This window comes from Narcine bancroftii, chromosome 2, assembly GCF_036971445.1.
Source record: "Narcine bancroftii isolate sNarBan1 chromosome 2, sNarBan1.hap1, whole genome shotgun sequence".
In the NCBI taxonomy this organism is placed as follows: domain Eukaryota; kingdom Metazoa; phylum Chordata; class Chondrichthyes; order Torpediniformes; family Narcinidae; genus Narcine; species Narcine bancroftii.
Genome location: NC_091470.1, coordinates 288609355 through 288628557, shown reverse-complemented (window position 1 = coordinate 288628557; position 19203 = coordinate 288609355). Strand labels below are relative to the sequence as shown.

Here is a 19203-nt window from a genome sequence, read left to right as displayed (position 1 = left end):
CACCCCTTCTCATTCTTTTCATCACTGAAGTAAAACAGTCGTGAGATATGAAACAAAAGTTCCACAAAATAATGTAGCACCAGAAGTACTAGGCCAAAACGGTTCAAGCTTAAAAGAAATAAAACAGAAAAACCATTCACAAAATTGTTTGTTCCAATTACAAGAAATTGACAATTGGCTTTCTAAAGTTATCCATAGTTCTCAGCAACAATATTAAAGACTAATATCAGCATTGATAAACTTGATCCTTAACTGTTAATAAGTTAAAGTAGACCAAAATATATACAAATTGAGATAAGATGGGAGCACTACTGCAGCTGTGGTAACAGCAATGGAGGTACTCCTCTACAGGGTTCTTCTGCCTGATTGTTATGCCTGATGGTCCTGTACAGATTTAAACCTCCTGTAGAAAGGGTCTGGTGTTTTGTTTTTAAAAAAAAACAGAACCTACGTACTATGTCTGTACCCAAAATGGCAGCGTTTATGCTTGTCAGCCTAGACCATGAATGTCATGGACTCTTGGGGAGCAGTGTGCTGCTGCAGGGCACTAGAGTGGAGAATACTCCAGCAAGAAGGAGAAGCCAGGTGAGAAGCTTAGGGGCTGAAGGCTACTGGAGATCAGCTTGTAAGAATCAGGTATCGGGACAGAGATTCGTGGGGATTCCAATGGCAAGGAGAGCTCTCAAATGGCCTCATCACAGAGCTTCCTAATGGTATAGAGGATCGGAACCAGGGGCTAAGGAGGGATACCCGGAGCTTAAGTCCACCGCTGGAACAGAAGAGAGGTCTTGTGGCTACAGAGATTATGGAAGTGCAGGAAGCAGTGGCTGCATCCAAGGACACTCAATGACTCTGAAGAGAATCTTTTGTTTCCCTTTTTTTAATCTTTGCAGGGTATGGGACTAATGGAACCTCGTGCACCTTTACATGCAAACAAAAGTAAAAATATGTTGTGGCAAAACATGAGTCTACAGACACTGTGATTAAAGTAAAAACACAATGCTGGAGAAACTCAGCTGGTCAAACGTATTATATAACAAAGATAGGTCACGTCTCCAGAATGGAGGACCATCGCCTCCCCAAGATCGTGTTATATGGCGAGCTCACCACTGGCCATCGTGTCAGAGGTGCACCAAAGAAGAGGTACAAGGACTGCCTAAAGAAATCTCTCGGTGCCTGCCACATTGACCACCGCTAGTGGGCTGATATCGCCTCAAACCGTGCATCTTGGCACCTCACAGTTCGGCGGGCAGCAACCTCCTTTGAAGAAGACCACAGAGCCCACCTCACTGACAAAAGACAAAGGAGGAAAAACCCAACACCCAACCCCAACCAACAAATTTTCCCCTGCAACCGTGTCTGCCTGTCCCGCATCGGACTTGTCAGCCACAAACGAGCCTGCAGCTGACGTGGACATTTACCCCTCCATAAATCTTTGTCCGCGAAGCCAAGCCAAAGAAAGAACATAACCAACATTTCAGGCTTGAGTCCTTCAGCAAGATAGGATGAAGGGCTCAAGCCCAAAACGTTGGTTATATATCTATCTTTGCTGTTTGACACTGTTTGACACTGTTTACACTGTTTACACTGTTTACACTGTTTACACTGTTTGACCTGCTGAGTTTCTCCAGCATTGTTTTTACTAAAAATGTTGTGAATTTATGATACATATCAATAAAGAAAATTTCAACAACTCAGAATTCAAATTCCAGATCTTGGAGACCGAACAAATCCAGAGGAGGCATTTTAAAAAAAACCAATAGATAAAAATCAGACAGCTATGTTTCTTCTAGAAACTAAATAGACATGCTTATCAGATGGTAAACAATTTTCAAATGAGAAACGTGGAAGATTTTGGAAAGATAAAACTAGACAGCATCAATTGTGAGCAGACAATGAATTGCTGGAGGAACTCGGCAGGTCAAATAGCATCAATGGAGAGAAATGGTCTGTCAATGTTTTGACTCAGAGCCCTTTATCAAAACCAAGATAAAAAGGCAAAATTAACTTTCTCTCGATAACTCAAAACTTTGATGGACCATTTCAAGCCATACGATCTGTTGAGTTCCTCCAGCAATTTTTTGTCTGTTCAAGATTCTAGTACCTGCAACTTTTGGGTTTTTTTTTCAGCATTAACTATAATTTCAATTACAATATACATGGATAGTATTTCAAATTAGGGGATATTGAAAATTAAAACAGTTAGACGGAAGAAAAGGTTAGAGAGAACAAAGTGAACATTATTTTAAAATCTACGCTATATTAAGAAGTGAACTTAAAGACATGTAGATTGGAGAGAGGACACTGGAAGACAGACGACTTGTGTTGAGATAAACAGCACTGAATTTTTAGGTTGATTACACATTCTATGTAATCTCCATTCACATAAGCACGGACACAGTGCTAACCACACTCTTGCAGCTAGCAAGAATAGTGGAGCTGTGATCAGGTTCAAGTAGACCATCAGCATAAAAGTGAAGAACTGCGTAGAGGAGCAGTCATTGAGGGAGCGATCTTCGTCAAAGAATGGTCTGAGGCAGAGTGGTAGGGGTTTGGCTCAACAGGCTTCTGCGAGAACAGGTAAGAGCTGGTGGTTATAGTGTGGGTATTGTTCAATACTTGTAAGTGCTAATATATTATGACTATAGGGTTAGTGCTCTGTGTCAAGTGTTATATGTGGGGTCCCTGGGAGACTGAGCCTCCCTGATGCCCACATCTGCACCAGATGCACCTAGTTGCAGCTCCTATGACACTGTGTTAAGGAAGGGGAGCTGCAGCTTGATGTCCTCATGAGGAAGTGATAGATTGGAGCCATAGGGAGTATGTAGAGAACACCTCTGTGCCCATCCCTGTCAGTAACTGCTTTATTGTTTTGGATAGTATTGGGGAGGATGACCATTGGAACCAGGTCTCTGATACAGAGTATGGTTATGTAGTGGGTAGGGGAAGAGGTATGCAATAGTGATAGGAGATTCCATTGTGAGTAGAACAGACAAGAGATTCTGTGAGCCTGATAAAGACACCCAGATGGTGTATTGCCTCCCTGGTGTCAGGGTATGGGATGTCTCAAATTGGGTCCAGAACATTCTGAGGGGAGAGGGCGAACTGCCAGAAGCCTTGGTACATGTTGGTACCAATGACATAGGTAAGATGTCAGGAGGTCCTGAAGAGGGAATACAGGGAATTAGGGAGGAAGCTGAGGAGCAGGACTTCCAGGGTGGTAATCTCAGGATTACTACCTGTGGCACGTGCTAGTGAGTGCAAAATTAGCAAGATCAGGCAGATAAATGTGTGGCTGAGAAAGTGGTGCAGGGGGCAAGGGCTTCAGATTCATGGTATCTCTTTTAGGAAAGGTACAACCTGTACAAAAAGGATGGGTTACACCTGAACCCAAAGGGGACCAATATCCTGGTAGGCAGGTTTAATATATTTGTTAGGGAAGGTTTAAACTAATTTGGTAGGTGGATGGGAACCAGAGTGCAAGGGCTGAAGAAGGGGGAAACAGCAGTAAAGTGAAGATGTGTGTAGTAAGGATGACAGGCAGGCGATGAATCAAAATAATCCCGAGAAGGATGGCAGAGATAGTACATTCAAAAACTGGTTTCAAGGTATTGTAGCTGGGGGTGGGGGATGTTATTCCCACAGGGAAAACTACTCGACCTGGGAATAACCAGTGAACCCCTTCCCGATGGAAGAATCGAACCAGGTATTGACCTGTGAAATGAAACATTTTTTAAAAAGTTGCCTGTCCGAGAACTCAAACTGCAGGCAAAACTCATGGCAACAGAGTTTGGTCTCCTGCTTGACATAGCATTGCCTACACTCCGTGCGGATGGCCAGAAGATTTTGTGCGGCTCCGGCAGTCGCTCTGCAGAGCACCACCTGCCAGCTCTGTATGATACTGTTCTGAGTTTCTCATGTGCCTAAACTGTAATTGTCTGTAATCAACTTTGACTTTTCACAACTGTCTTTGATTACCTTTTGCAGACCTTAAGTGTCCTATTTATTCATGTTGTCAACGATTGTTTTTTGGCTTACCAACTGATTGTACACTTCCTTCCCCAGCAGCTTTTGTGCACAATGCACCAATATCCTGCATGATTTTACGCAGTACATGATGCACCAGCACAGCACCATGCACACGGCACATCGCGTTCGCTCTCCCTGCACGGTTCTACGCAGCACGTCGGCATTCAGAACTGCTGAGCTAGTTGGTCGCTTACTGCTGGTTCGGGGGGAGCTGTGTAGTGGTAGGCCGGCGGCAGGGGAGTGGGCAGAACCAGCACAAACAGCTCCAAGGTCATGATAGCTTGACACAACAGGCTCCTATCTACTGGCAATTAGCCATTACAGCCATGAGGCATAGTGACTCAGCAGCACCCATAGGTCTATGGAGAAGCCCAGCCTACTCAACGTGAATGTCACAAGGTAGTACGTTCTCCAGATGTCATGACGCCAGGTCACCTGTTGTTTGTCTATAATCAATCCTGACAGCAAGTCAATAAATGCTTTTGCTCTTCTCTGGCTGAAACCTGAGGCGTGATCTCGTTATTCATCCAATTTCAACATGACGACATATGTCCATAATTTACATCTGCCACAGTATAATATTTAAATGCACACAGAATTAGAAATGAGATGGATCATCTTGCTGAACAGCTACAAATTGGAGAGTACAATGTTGTAGCCATTACTGAATTATGGCTAAAGGATGATGTTATTGGGAGCTGAACATCCAAGGATACATGGTACATTGCAAGGATAGGCAGGTATCTAAAGGGTGTGGAGTGGATCTGCTGGTAAGCAACAATATTAAATCATTGGAAAGAAGGGATTTAGGATAAGAAAAGGTAAGAGGAGGTAGAATCCTTATGGGTTGAGTTAAGGAATGGTAAAGGAGAAAGGACACTAATGTCAGTTATATTCAGGGCCCCAAATACCAGCCGGGATATGGATTACAAAATATAACTAAGTAGACAGGGCATCTCAGAAGGACATGGATAATATGGAGGATTTTAACATGAAGGTAGATTGGGAAAGTAGGTCAGGAGAGAGAGTTTGTGGAATGCCTTTGGGATGGCTTCTTGGAGCAGGGTGTTGATGAGTCCACCAGGGGATCAACTGTTCTAGATTGGGAGCTGGGTAATGAACCAGAGGTGATTAGAGATTTTAATGTAAAGGAACCCTTAGGAGGCAGTGATCACAATATGATTGAGTTCATTTTGAAATTTGAAAGGGAGAGGCCAACGTCCGATGTGTCGATATTTCTGTGGAGTAAAGGAAATTACAGTCACACGAAAGATGCACTGGCCAAAGTCAATTGGAAAAACATTAAAGGGGAAACCAGCAGATCAGCAATGGCTGGAGTTTCGAGAAATGAAGAAAGTGCAGGACAGGCACAGACCAAATTTGAGAATGAAAAAAATGAGACAATTGTGGCTGATGAGGGAAGTTAAAGACAGAGTAAAAGAAAAAGAGAGTGCATACAAAGAAGCAAAATAAGTGGAAAGATTGCAGACTGGAAAACTTTTAAAAACTTGAAGACTAGTAAGGTGATTAGGAAAGAAAAGATGAATTATGAAAGGAAGTTAGCAAGTGGATACTAAAAGCTTTTTAAAAAACAAAGAGAGAGAGAGAGAGAGAGAGAGAGTGACCAAAGTAGACACAGGACCAATAGAAAATGCTGCTGGATAAATTGCAATGGGAGGCAAGGAGATAGCTCTTCTCTGGCTGAAACCTGAGGCGTGATCTCGTTATTCATCCAATTTCAACATGACGGCATATGTCCATAATCTTCACTAACATGTTGGATTCACGTGGCTCTCTTGGAAGAGGAGTGCAGTCAAAATCATGAGAGAAGGTACTTGGGAAGCTAAATGGTCTTAGGGTAGATAAGTCCCCTGAAACAGATGAAATTCACCCTCAGTTTCTGAAGGAGGTAGCGAGGTAGCTATAGATTGTGAAGGCACTTGTAAATATCTAACAGGAATCAATGGAATCTGGCATGGTTCTGGTGGAATGGGGGATCATGAATGTCACTCCGTTGTTTAAAGAAGCGAGGCAGCAGAAAGGAAATTATGGATTTATTAGCTCGATGGTGGTTGGGAAGCTGATGGAGTCAATTGTCAAGGATGAGGTTACAGAATACCTGGTGGTGCATGAAAAGTCAGGCCCAAGTCTGCATGGTGTCCTTAAAGGAAAATCATGCCTGATAAACCTATTGCATATTTTTGAAGCTATCAAAAGTAGGACCAGGGAGATGCAATATTTGGACTTTGATAAGGCCTTTGACAAGGTGCCACACATTAGGCTGTAAAACAAGATGAGAGGCCATGGAATTATAGGAAGGATACTAGCATGGGTAGAGCATTGGTTGATCGGCAGGAAACAAAGAAGGAATAAAGGGATCCTATTCTGGTTGTCCAGTGGTGTTCTGGTTGTTGAGTGTATTTAAGCCAGAGATTGACAGGTATTTAATTAGTCAGGGCATCAAGGGTTACAGGGAGAAAGCTGGGGAGTGGGGCTGAGTGGGTGGCTGGATCTACTCATGAGTAGAATGGCAGAGCAGACTCGATCGGCCAGTGGGTCTACTTCTGCTCCTATGTCTTGTGAATAGTACATTATCTATATTGATTACGTCATTTTAAAATTGCCTCTCATTCTGGCAAATCTTCAATCTAACTCATGGATTGTTCCACAATGAATTAAATTAATACCACATGACTAATCAAATTATTGATTTACAAATCAGCTAAAATAATGTCTAGTTTGAGTGGCCAGAATAATCCTATCCAATCAGAAGGTTTTTCCATTCAAAATTTAGTAATGTCACACTCCAAAAAGCCTGCTTGAGTCATTAATTTGAGTCAAATCTTTACAATTAAACTCCTCTACGTTGAAGATAAATAGTACACGTATAAAATACATTCAGGTCAATGCCAAGCTGCAAGTTTGATCACAAATATCAGTCTATTGAATAATCAATTATAGGCTAAATGAACAAGATACAGCTTTGATTCTCAAATCACCTCATTTCAGTATAGTCTGATTTTTTTTTCCAATTAGGACCGTTAAATCAAAAAGGGGGATTTCTTCAAATTAATGTCATGCACCTGGTTTGCAAAGATATTGATGAATGCCCAAAAGCATTAACCTTTTCTTATTCAGCAAAAATGCAAAATAATTTTGAGAAACTATGCAACTGAAATGGGCATCTGTGAAATTATCTGTTTCACAAAAAATGCCACAATATTGAAGCAACCTATAAATTGCATTTCAAGAGCTATGATTCACTTAAAAAAAAGATTTAGAAGGCAATAAGGAGTTCCACATTAAGAATGTATAGATTATGGTTAAGTGTTATAATCGGGGTTGCTCACTTTATTTTGATTACCACTTTTTCAGTGAAACAAAAGAACTTTCTGGAGATCTGATTTACTTCAATGATCTTATTCAAGTGAATTTTTATCTTTTGAGGTTTAACATCTTATTCACACCACTTTTGAAAAGTACTTACTTTAACAGATAAGCTCCAGCAATATGAAAAATATACAAACTTGTATACACAAGCTGCCGGGGAATATCTTCCTAAAAGCAAAAAGACACTCAACTGATTAGAAACCAGCAAAGACATAAAAAAAATTCAAAAGATCAGATTATCAACCCAACTAATTGACTAGAATGTATCATGCAACCATTGGAATGGAACATTTTCACCAATATATTTAGATTGTTAATTAAAAAAGTCAAAATATAATAAATAATCAAAGCCAGTCTGCTCTCTTATGAGGTTATAGAAAATGGATTTTGCTTACTACACATGAACTTAGTTGCACCAAAACATTTTCCTTCTGAAAGAAAGCCATTTTGCAGAGATCATACCTCCGAACCTCTTATAAGTGGCCATACTGAGCTTATTTAACTCTTGAACTCCCATTTACTAACAAATAGTCTGGGAACATGATCTTTTTGAGGATATCAAGTTGGGGAAATTGGGGGAGAATGACCCCTCATTCAGCAAACCAGCCTTTGCTGAGAATTTACAGTGCATGTTATGGCAGAGATACAAGGAAGGGGGAACATGTCTTATGACTTGCTCCAAGACTCAATGTACAATGAAAAGGATGCCTGAAGGATTCCAGGATCAGGGAGTGAGAGAATAGGGAATGTGGTCCCAGAGCAAAGTCATGTTGGGATGGGAGGGAATAATTATACATCATAAAAGATAATATAGGTTACAAGGTTAGACAGTGAAATTCTGTTAATCTGAGAGTCAGGAATATGGTGCATCAGAATGGCAGGTTTTCCAAACGAATAAACTATATAGCCTATTAGCACACCAACACACCTTTATCTCATGTTTCTTTTCAATGTTATATGGGTACAGCAAATTTTCTAGAGTCCTTATTGGTAAAGGGAGCACAGGAACTGGGGCTCCATGTGTCAGAGGAAGTGTGAGAATTAGCATCTCAGTTAATCAGATGTTGAACCATTGGGATTTCTGATCAAATAGCAGATTGTATTTCCAATGTATACCCATTTTTCCAGATAGCTGATGTGGAATACCTAATGACACTTCTCAGCTATGTCCTTACTTCAAATGGATGTGGTACAAGGCCCCAATTCCAAAAAAACCCAGCATAATTAGGGCCTCCTTGTCAATTATCTGGGAGAACCGTGTGCTATGTGTTGCCCAGAAGCCCAGCCTTCTAAACTCCTTTATGAGCTTATCACATCTGGTGAACAGTGAGCAGCAGTGCTGAGCCACGAAGATATCCATTGGAAACACCTTGACACTAATCACCAACAGGCTATTTAACTGCAGTTTAGGAACATGGGGGGGGGGGGGATGAATTCAACCAGATCTTTCTCCATCAATGACAAATTCATTCTGATCCATCATTTGATTCGTGACTGGTCTTTTTCTCACTTCCTCATCCACATGCTCAAAGACCAAATTTTCCTGTCCGTGAACTACTTAACAACTCAACCAAGAATCTACTGGGCTTCAGCAGTGGTTTCTTCTAAGAGGAAAGCTCAAAACTCTTCATCATTATAAAAGTTTGTACAGTATATTAATATTAGATGGCCTTACTTCAAAGTAAAGTATGACCTTCTGCCATGGTGCTTATCAGCAAATCATTTTTATTTAACTTCTTGTTAGTCAACTCATCCTTCCCATGTTTGCTGCAGCAGCTGAAAACATCTGCAAAATATCATACAGAGGAAGAGTTTTACAGCTTACCTTTCGTGTTTTCTGAAAATAAAGCTCTGGAAAGGCATGAAACCAATAAGCTAACTGCGCAATGTAGAAAAACTTCACCTGAAAACTAAAAGAGAAATACATGACAAAGAATGTACAAATAAATATGAAATGTTGGTGCAAATCACAATAACGTACAGTCTGAAATGAAAATGCTACCAAATTAAATTAAATAGTTAAGTACATTATCATTTAAAATATTTTGTGAGCCTCATTGTAATAATTAGTAGTTCCAGTAAATCATGGAACACAATAGGAACTACTTAAACCAAACTTTTGCTGGCAACTACATTGTTGCAGAAAACAGAATATCACTTATTTCTTCATGACACACTTGCCTTTCTGACATTCATTCTGGTATGATGTTACAACTGTACAAATGATAATACATTTACCTGAAATGTTGTACCAAGAATATTAATACAAGATGAAACAGCATCTAGTGATCAAAACACAGCATATTTCACCTCTTGGACACAAGTCACAATTGGTCCACAATAAAGAACCAGTTCAAAACCAGTGCAGTTTTTTTTTTATTTGCACTACCAAAAAGTAGTAATTCTGCCTCGTCCGCAGAAAAAGAATCTCAGAGTTGTACATGATGTCGTGACAATGAAATTTGAATCTGAAATCTTATGATAATTTTCTTTAATGTTTGAGCAAGATTACACAAGCTAAATAAGCTAAACATGTTACAAATAAAGGTCTGGTTTAGGCATTATGTCAGATCAGGAGAAGTACAAGTGAAGAAACAAAAATCATTGCTCTTCAGAACTTAAACTTTAGTACCATGTTGGTAGCCTTAAAAGTACTTTTAAAAAAATCCATTGTTGTATCTGCTTTGTCAACATTTCAGAAAACAAGTCTCTCAAGAAGCAGAGAATAAAGATAATACTAAAATGAGTCCTGGGTGTGACTTAGATTTTGTACTCAGATAGAAAAAAAATTCTTATTTAATGAAGTGTTAATTTCCAATGATTAAAGAATAATGGCAGATATCTAGATGCTCTACCATGATTATTTGGTCCAACACTGAGTCTCGAGCTGCCTTCAAGAGCTTCTCTTCAGAAAGAGAACAGTTTCTAACCTTTAGGCTCTAATTTTTATAACCCAAGGTTCAGCACAATCAGCTTTTTATTGAAAATCCATCAACAATTCATACACGTCCACACAAATCAATGTTATAAGGAAGAGAAAAATAAGACAAAAATACATTGATGGGTCTTTCTCAAAAATTATGCATTATTTCAAACTATTGTGTTCACATGAGGAATTATGAAAATACTCACGGCATCAATGTATGGGGGTAACTTTCCCACAAATTCCTCGGACTTGTAGCATAATTCTCCTAAAGATAAAACAAAAATTTGTTTTGACGGTTATGATAATGACCATATCTGGCAAAATAAAAATTATAGAAAAGAATTTGTACATACGGATGCTAGAATGTACATTCCCCAGATGAAAGAAGCCAAGTAAAAGGCACCGAGCTGTCCAGATTCATTGAATTTGCTGTGCTTTGTTTTTGAAAAGTGCATCCGCCTGTTGATTTTCTGAAATTAAGATAGTCATTCGAAAGCTGGATAAAACGTGCATCATTTCAAAGATTCTAATAAATTTAACCATACTCACATCAAGAATATATTCTTGCACAATGGCATGGAGAATAATAGCCACCAACGTGTAAAAGAAAATTGTAGCTAAGTCCTTAAAGCCATAATGATAAAGAATAAACGATTCATTCTTTTCATCTGAGAAATTAAACAAAACATTCAAGATTTATTAATTCTCAGAAAAAAGTCATACATGTAAAACAAATGAAGGACTTGACCGGTGATAAATTTCTATGCATTTATTTCTAGAAATTAACAATCAAATTCAAAACAAGAGCAGAAATATACTTTAAGAGACATATAATGAATGTGATATCAGATGGAAGCTTTGCAAAATTTTATAATATCAAAGTGTTTCAGATGAGCTGAATGAAACTGTACATTACTCAATAGCAGCAATGAAAATTTATAAATGTGATCACAATAGAATAAGGAATGATGTTTCATTAAAGTGTAATCATGAAGTGGTTTCAGGATCTCTCTGATGAAGAGGCCACAACTAAAATTGAAGAGTATATACATTGATTCCAATGAAATGGAAAAATCTGAGAAAAAGTGCACAAATATGAGATGAAAGCAGGATTTCTGTTGATATTTTTAAGTAGGTCAATAAAAAATTAAGGTATGAGCAAAATGTAGACAGACTGCTGAACAAAATGGTCAATCCTGTAAGGTCGTCTCCTCTGCTTCTCCTTCTCAAAGTGGGTGGGAAGGATGTATTCTCTCTGTACCTGGTACCCTGCACCAATCCGCTGCTCCTGGAGTCTGCAACCTCTCATGGCTGCTGTTGATCACAGGAACCACCATCTTGGGTACTGACCCGTGGTTGCAGGATTTTACTTTAAAAACACCGTCAGCTCCTCTAACAGGCCATTTTCACTCCTGTCTGTGGATTTGACCATTGCAGTGATATATGCTTTAAGGGGTGAGAAATTATTTAATTTGAAGAGGTTCATAAAAAAGTAACATTAATAAGCATGATGCAAGTCTTTGTTGAAGGAAATGATAGCATATTGGCTTATATACTGCTTTTAATATCATAAAATGTCCCAAGCAATTTATAACAATGTAATGAGACCAAAATATTGAAAATGGGCTAAGAAACAGTCAGCAGGAAATGCTGTAGGTTTTAAAGAAAGGATTCAAAGTAAAAATAGAGAAATGATGGTTTTGGCAAGAAATTTCAGAGTTCAGGGCTTAAATAGCTGAAAACAAAATAGTGAGGGAAAGTCACTCAGGTTAAAAAAAGGATTAAAAAGGGGTTAAAAAGTTTGGTAGGATGTAGTTGGAGCTGACTGTAGTTACAAAACATGAAGTGGTGAAACAACAAAAAAACAAAATCCATAAAAAATGGCAGCATTGTCACTGGTATGGACCCAGGAGCAGAGACACAACGCTGCTCCAAAGGGTTCAACTACCCAGTTCGAACATCGGCCTGTTAGAGGAGCTGACGGTGTTTTTAAAGTATTTAAAAAGTATTTAAAGTAAAGATTTAAAGTAAAATCCTGCAACCACAGGTCAGTACCCAAGATGGTGGTGCCTGTGATCAACAGCAGCCATGAGAGGTTGCAGACTCCAGGAGCAGCGGACCGGTGCAGGGCACCAGGTACAGGGAGAATACATCCCTCCCACCCACTTTGAGAAGGAGAAGCAGAGGAGACGACGTTACAGGATTGACCATTTTATTCACCAGTCTGTCTACATTTTGCTCATACCTTAACAAAGGGCGCAAGCCTGAAATGTTGATTATGTATTTTTAATCTTTGCTATATAAATTACATCATCTGAATTGCTGAGTTTCTCCAGCATTGTGCTTTTACTTCAATCATGGTGTCTCCAGACTTTTGTGTTTTACTCGACCGTACAGGACCACAGCGACAGACAAGCAAGGGGCTCAGTGGTTGAGGGACCCACAAAGACTGCGGGTGACTTGTGGTCAGGGGACCCACATAGGTTGCGAGCTGTTGGGAGACTGGCTCATGGGCGCCAGATATTGGAGCCGGAATTTGAGAGGGTGCTGAGGGCAAGAAGGCCTTTTGACAGGCCTCGGGCACAGAAGGCTTCCAGATTTTATCGGGGGGGGGGGGGGTGTTTGGATCTGGAGCTCAGGTTGCCTATAAATCGAACAGGAGTCTATGCAGTTGCAAAGGATGCAGGTGCACTGTAGACAAATCCATGGACAATTAGAGACTCTGAAGGGACTCTTTTGCTACTCTTACTTTTGTAAGGGGCATCAGGCAACATTAATGGCAACTCCATGTTTGCCTTACAGCAGGCAGAAGGCAATTTTGTGTAATATTACATGTTCTGTACTATTAACTTGACAATAAAGGAATTTTGAATCTGAAATAAGTTTGAACATGAAGGAATTTAAATTAATGTAATACCAGAATGGAAGGCAGTCTGGAGACAGGCAGCAAAATTCTGGACGAATTTTTATTTATGGAGGATGGAAAGCATACATCATTGCAATGGTCAAATCCACAGACAGGAGTGAATTTTGTCAACAACATGAAAGTAAAAATAGGGCATCTTAGTGAGGTGGGATGTTTAGCTGGAAGCTCAGCTTGGGGCTAAATAGATCACTTAGTCTACAAAGAGATTTGTACAGATAGACAAGAGAGGATTCAAAAGATGAAATGAAGAAAGGTTTACATCATGATAGACAGTGGGAAAATGTGGTTAAAATTAAGTGGAGACAGTTAAAGCTGGGATTTTTTGGCAAATTCTAGGATACCACAATGATATCAAATTTGATATTTACTCTATGATTAAATCCTGCTTTAGCCATCTCTGTTTCAATCTCATTTTTTCAATTTAACTAAAGGGCTTGTTCTCTGACTCAATTCTACAAATTCCTTCCTGGAGTTTTAAATTTAAACATACAGCACGGTAACAGACCCTTCTGGTCAACAAGCCCATGCTAGTTAATTATACCAAATTAATCTACAACCCCATACAGTTCTGAAGGGTGGGAGGAAATCAGAGCACCTGGGGAAACCCATGCGGACATGGGGAGAATGTACAAAATCCTTACAGAAAGCAGCAAATTTGAACCCGTCACTGGCACTCCAACAGCATTGCACTAACCACCACACTAACCATCTGGTAACATTGTTTCTGATGACAACTGTCCAGGGTTGAGCAGTGGTATAACTACCATATATTTCAGCATATAAGTTGAGACGTGAAACCCAAAAAATCTCTCAAAAAAATGGGGGTCGACTGGAATGCCAGATATACTTTTGAGATCTTAATTTAGCTCAAAATCCAATCTGCGCTGATCTGGCGTACAAGTTGACCCTTGAAAAACAAAAAAAAACCAGACTGTGATAGATTTTCATTTAGATTTTTTATTGTAAACAACAACACAATTAGAACCCTTCAAAATCACTCTCGCTATCATCAACTGAAGCAAAGATGGCAGCAAGCACATCCATACTCTTACTGTTTAAACAGTCATCATATGGGACCTAGACTGTATCTGATGAGGTGGTTTCAGCTTCGTCATCAGTGTCCCACAGTAAATCATCTTCCATGCCATCAAATGCACAAGAGATACTGCACTTTTTAAATGATTTTTATCAGCCTCTACTTTAACTTTTTCCCCCATGTCTTGAGCACAAAGTGATCAAGTGAGGCAGCACACATTGCCCTGCCTTTTCTAAACTACTTTTCTGCACTCGACATCCATGTATTCAATTCCTTGCGCACATGGTCCTTGAATGGCTTATTCAAGCAGACATTGAGAAGTTGCAATATAGATGTCAAACCACCTGGGATAACTGCCATGTAAGTATTACACAGCTAATCTACGTTTAGAGTTCTCAGTTAAGTGGCTATGAAATATATCCCAGACTAGCAAACTCCATTCTTTGTGTAAACTACCTGTTCCACACATTGTCTATCCATAGTTTTACACCATTTTCATCCATCCATCCTTTTTCATGAAAATATTCAAAAATACCTGCAGGGAATTTCATTTTTGGTTTAATTTTGCATTTGAAGATTACCATGGGTCTTAACTTCGTCTTGCTGGCCGTGCACGATAACACCACAGTAAACCTGGTCCTTTCATGGCCTGTACTTCTGGTTTGTGCAGTTTTCACACATTTCCATTCCAATGTTCTATTGCCTATCATATCAAAATTCATGGGGGCTTTGTCCATGTTTCTGATATTTCCCAATTCAAACTGGTGTTTCTGCCAGTTCTGTATAACAAAATGGTGAAAACTTGCAACTTTATGATCAAGATCTTTTGGTAGTTTCTGTGAAAGTTTTGTTTTTTGTTATAATGCTAGATTTTTCCTGTTCATGAAATGACTGCACCAGCCTACTGTAGCCTCAAAGTCATCACTGAGGTCGGGGTGCGACTTGGCCCACTGCAGTGCAAATGCTCTTATTTTATTTTGGGTGACTTTGTAGCAATCGTGCCTCTGTTCATGTCCCCATTCTGCAACATGATTTTCCAACTCTGGCCAATGAGTGATTCCTTTTCTCAAAGAACATTGCCTTTTTGCTATTTTTCTTAAAGTCTCTTCTTACTTCCTCCAATCTCTCACCAACTTCTCATCCACATCAAATGTTCTTGCAGCAGCTCAGATGTTGGTTTTCTTGGCCATTTCTATCACTTTCAACTTAAACCTCACTTCATATTTTCGTCATGTGCTGCATTGCGTCGATGGACCCTCCATGATAGCAATCACCTCCAGCTAACGCCCAGCAGATCAATCTGCGTGACCTATTGGGGGGGTGGGGTCGACATATATGCCAGTCAATGGCCCATCTCAGGCATCGCAGGCTTCACTTTGGGGGGTCAACAGGGCACCTCAGGCAATCAGAAAATTGGGGTCAACTTGTACGCTGGATACACCATAAAACCCTTAAAAGTAGGTTGAAAAAGGGGAATCAACTTAATATGCCGGTCGACTTATATGCTGAAATATAGTGTAGTAATTAACAAGTTTAACAAACTTCCTTGCTTCCTCACTTTATGCCAGTGTTTATACAGCTAAAGTTCTGACATGGGCTCACAGCAAACTTTTGCTTTATTTCTGCCACCGTCAAAACTATATGCCACCTTTATCTCCACTTTGCAATTATAAGGAATTTAGAACAGACAGCAGGAGATTTTTTTTTTTAAAAAAACAAGTATTTGGGAAGTCCAAATGCACTACATCCATAGCAAATACTCTTAACTTATTGCTACAAAACATTAATGCATTTGACAAACTCCCTCTGCCTTTAACAAATCTCTGCTGGTACAAATATAATCTTTAATGATAAGTGGTCCATTTTTAAAACTCAGAAGCCTTGTAAATAAATTCAGAGAAATTTTCAGTTTAATTAATTAAAGAGTATGCCAGAGAAGTAGTTAATGTATGTTACAGCAGCAAATGGTTTAAGTTTCTATTAGGGAAAAGGTAAGAAAATGTTTATTTTCTGTATGGCTATCAAACATACAGTATAGTTATTCATGGAGGGTTGCCAGACAACACTCATTTGTAATTACCTTGGCTAGACATGTCTCATATGAACAGCAACCATTTGGATACTATTTTAGAGAAAAAAGGGTAGGCAACTAACGTAGCAGCTTAAAACATATTCTTTTTCCTTATTAATGCCTTTGTTATTTCTAGACTTAAATACTTCAAAGTTCCTTTCACTTGTCTCCCATAAACACGAGTTCATCTTAAATTCTGCTATCCGTATCTTGGATTACATCAAGTCCTTTTCACCCTTGTACCACTTAGTTTGCTAGCCTACATTACGACGTCTCTCTGACAGTACTCCAATATTAAAATTCCAAAGTTTTGCAGATTCCATGAATTTGCCTTTCCCCATCTTTGTAAACTTCTCCAATCCTACAACTTCTAAAATATTTGCACTCTCTAAGTTTGCACATTGATCTGTTCAATTCCTCAACAAAAGTCTTCTTTACCTAGTGTTAAGTACACAGAAAGCATGGGTGATTGAAGAGGGGTTGTTTATAGCATTAAAGAAGTGTCCAGATATGTATACAAATCACTTAGATAGGCAGAGCTATGGACCAATAATCTGGGCAACAGGATTAATAAAGATGGGCTACCACTGGATGGTATGGACAAGTTGGGCTGAATGGTGTGTTCTCAAGCTGTACAATTATATGATTCGACGTGCTTTCAGTTATTTGTAGTTCAAGTTCTGGAATTCCCTCTCTAAACAACCCTTTGTTCACCTGAAAAGGGCTTTTGAACATTTGTCCTAATACCTCTTTCATGACAACTGTGACAGACCTCATTAAATGTAAAGCATTGTTCTGAGAAATTTTAAAATATTAAAAGTACGTACCTGTTGCAGGGATTGTGATGTTATATTGAAGAGTGACAAACGACACAGCTATTTTAGCTGTCATCTGCAAAACAGGAAAGTGTCAGATCAATTTTCATTAATAATAATTTAAAAACCTACTCAATCTTAACCACAAAATGAATGCCATCTCATTTTCAATGGCTGTCAAGAAGCAAAAGTGCATACTTAACAGATCTTTATGATGACGTCCAAAATTAATGAAAATTTTGGTGAGGTGAACCCTCCCTTCATTTATTTGAATCAATATACAGCCCCATTGGTTCAAGGAATATGATCTACAATAGCTACTTCAAAAAACATTTTCTAAATACAAAAAATGAACAATAATGATTATACTTTTGTAAATACAAATTTTTACCTTCAATCTTGGTCTGTTGTCATTAAAGGTACACTACATAGGTCTGATCTCGCGGCTTAAAGATGAGGCTTCATAATGTTCCAGAAGGCATTAGCAGCAATAGTTTAATCTCACCGCAACTCTCCATAATCCCCCATCCCATCATCCACTTCAGATGAGGGAGCAATCTTGTCTAAATGATGAATGAAGAAGGGCATGCTAATAGTAGCCCCAGCATACCCAAAACCTTGGGTGAAGCCAAAGAACAGGACTACATACATGTGTTTAAAAAAAAACATGCTGTAAACAAGTTTATTAATTATACTAATATTGCAGTTGTTCCATATACACCTCCACTATGAATAATAATATGAAAGTCCAGCACAAAAATGGAATATTTGGAACTATTTTCAGCCGAAAGTACCAAGAACAGGATACATTTTGACCTTGCTCTGAAAACCCATCTACCATTTTAATTCAATACAAATAGTTGCACAAGAAAGCATGAGAGACCTAATCACCTTCAACTATTTCATCAATTAAATCAGAAGCAAAATACTCAAAAGATTTCCCACGCTTCAGATAGATATCAATGAAACATTCAGGCTTCATTTACAAGCCTCAGATAATGTGTTGCACAGGTGCCAAGCATTTATCATCTCCAAAACTGTAACCACATCCCCTTGACATCAAGTTAGCGGCCCAATCTACCATCGTCATGATCCTGTGGAGTCAACATTGACAAGAAATGTTTCAAGACTATACATGCAGACCAGGAGCTGGGTTCTACAGCATATTTATGATGAGCAGCAAGGCGGGGGATGGTAGATATGGTGCCAAAGAAATCTGAAAGGAAGGACAGAAAGTGACAGGTTAATGAACACACTGAGAATGAAGGGCTGAACTCTGTTTTAATGCAAGGAATATTATCGTTAAAATGGATGAACTTATAGACTGGATCAATACAGGAAATTGTGTTTTGACCATGAAGGAGACCTAGCTGCAAGAGAGAGAGGGGATAGCAGCTCAACATTTTTGATGGGATAGAGAGGGGAGTAGAGGCAAAGGAGTTGCATTACTAATCAGAGAGTGTTACAGCTGCACTCAGAAAGTATGTACAAGAGAGCTCATCCACCAAGGTGAAATGGAATGAGATAAAAATAAGAAAGGTGCAATCACTCTGTTTTGGTTCTACTACACACCTCCAAGGGATAGAGAAACAGGAATGTTACCAGATCATGGAACTTTGTAGCGAGAAACTTTGATTTCCCCAATAATGATGGGACATCCTTCGTGCTAGAAGCTTAGTTGGGGCAGAACTTGATAGACACATCCAGGAAATTTTCTTCACTTTACTGATATTCCATCCAGGGAAGGGAGTATAGTAAACCTTGTATTGGTAAATGAGCCTGGTAAGCTAATCAGAGTTTCAGTGGGAGAGCATTTTGGGAATCATGATCACAATTGCTTATGGCTTAAGACCTTGTGAAAAAGTACAAAATTCAGGAGGGCAAATGATGACAACATTAGATTGGGGGAATTAATTGGGAGCAGCTTTTATTAATAAATTCCACAACAGATGTGTGGGAGTTAAAGACCAGCTAATTTGAATCCAGATCATTAGCTGTTGCAGTAATGGG

At 39.2% G+C, this 19203-nt stretch overlaps 1 protein-coding gene across 3 annotated transcripts in view; it reads right to left on the bottom strand.

Moving 5' to 3' along the window:
• Nucleotides 1–19203, bottom strand: part of tram1 (translocation associated membrane protein 1) — a 32956-nt gene that overhangs the window by 10188 nt on the left and 3565 nt on the right. For all 3 annotated transcript variants that reach the window (XM_069921250.1, XM_069921252.1, XM_069921251.1), the window contains exons 2-8: nucleotides 17206–17269; nucleotides 10895–11013; nucleotides 10699–10815; nucleotides 10552–10610; nucleotides 9245–9329; nucleotides 7517–7587; nucleotides 4–108 (exon numbers count right to left, since the gene is read on the bottom strand). In XM_069921250.1, coding sequence (XP_069777351.1) covers nucleotides 4–108; nucleotides 7517–7587; nucleotides 9245–9329; nucleotides 10552–10610; nucleotides 10699–10815; nucleotides 10895–11013; nucleotides 17206–17269 — 620 coding nt within the window. The remainder of the gene's footprint in view (nucleotides 1–3; nucleotides 109–7516; nucleotides 7588–9244; nucleotides 9330–10551; nucleotides 10611–10698; nucleotides 10816–10894; nucleotides 11014–17205; nucleotides 17270–19203) is intronic.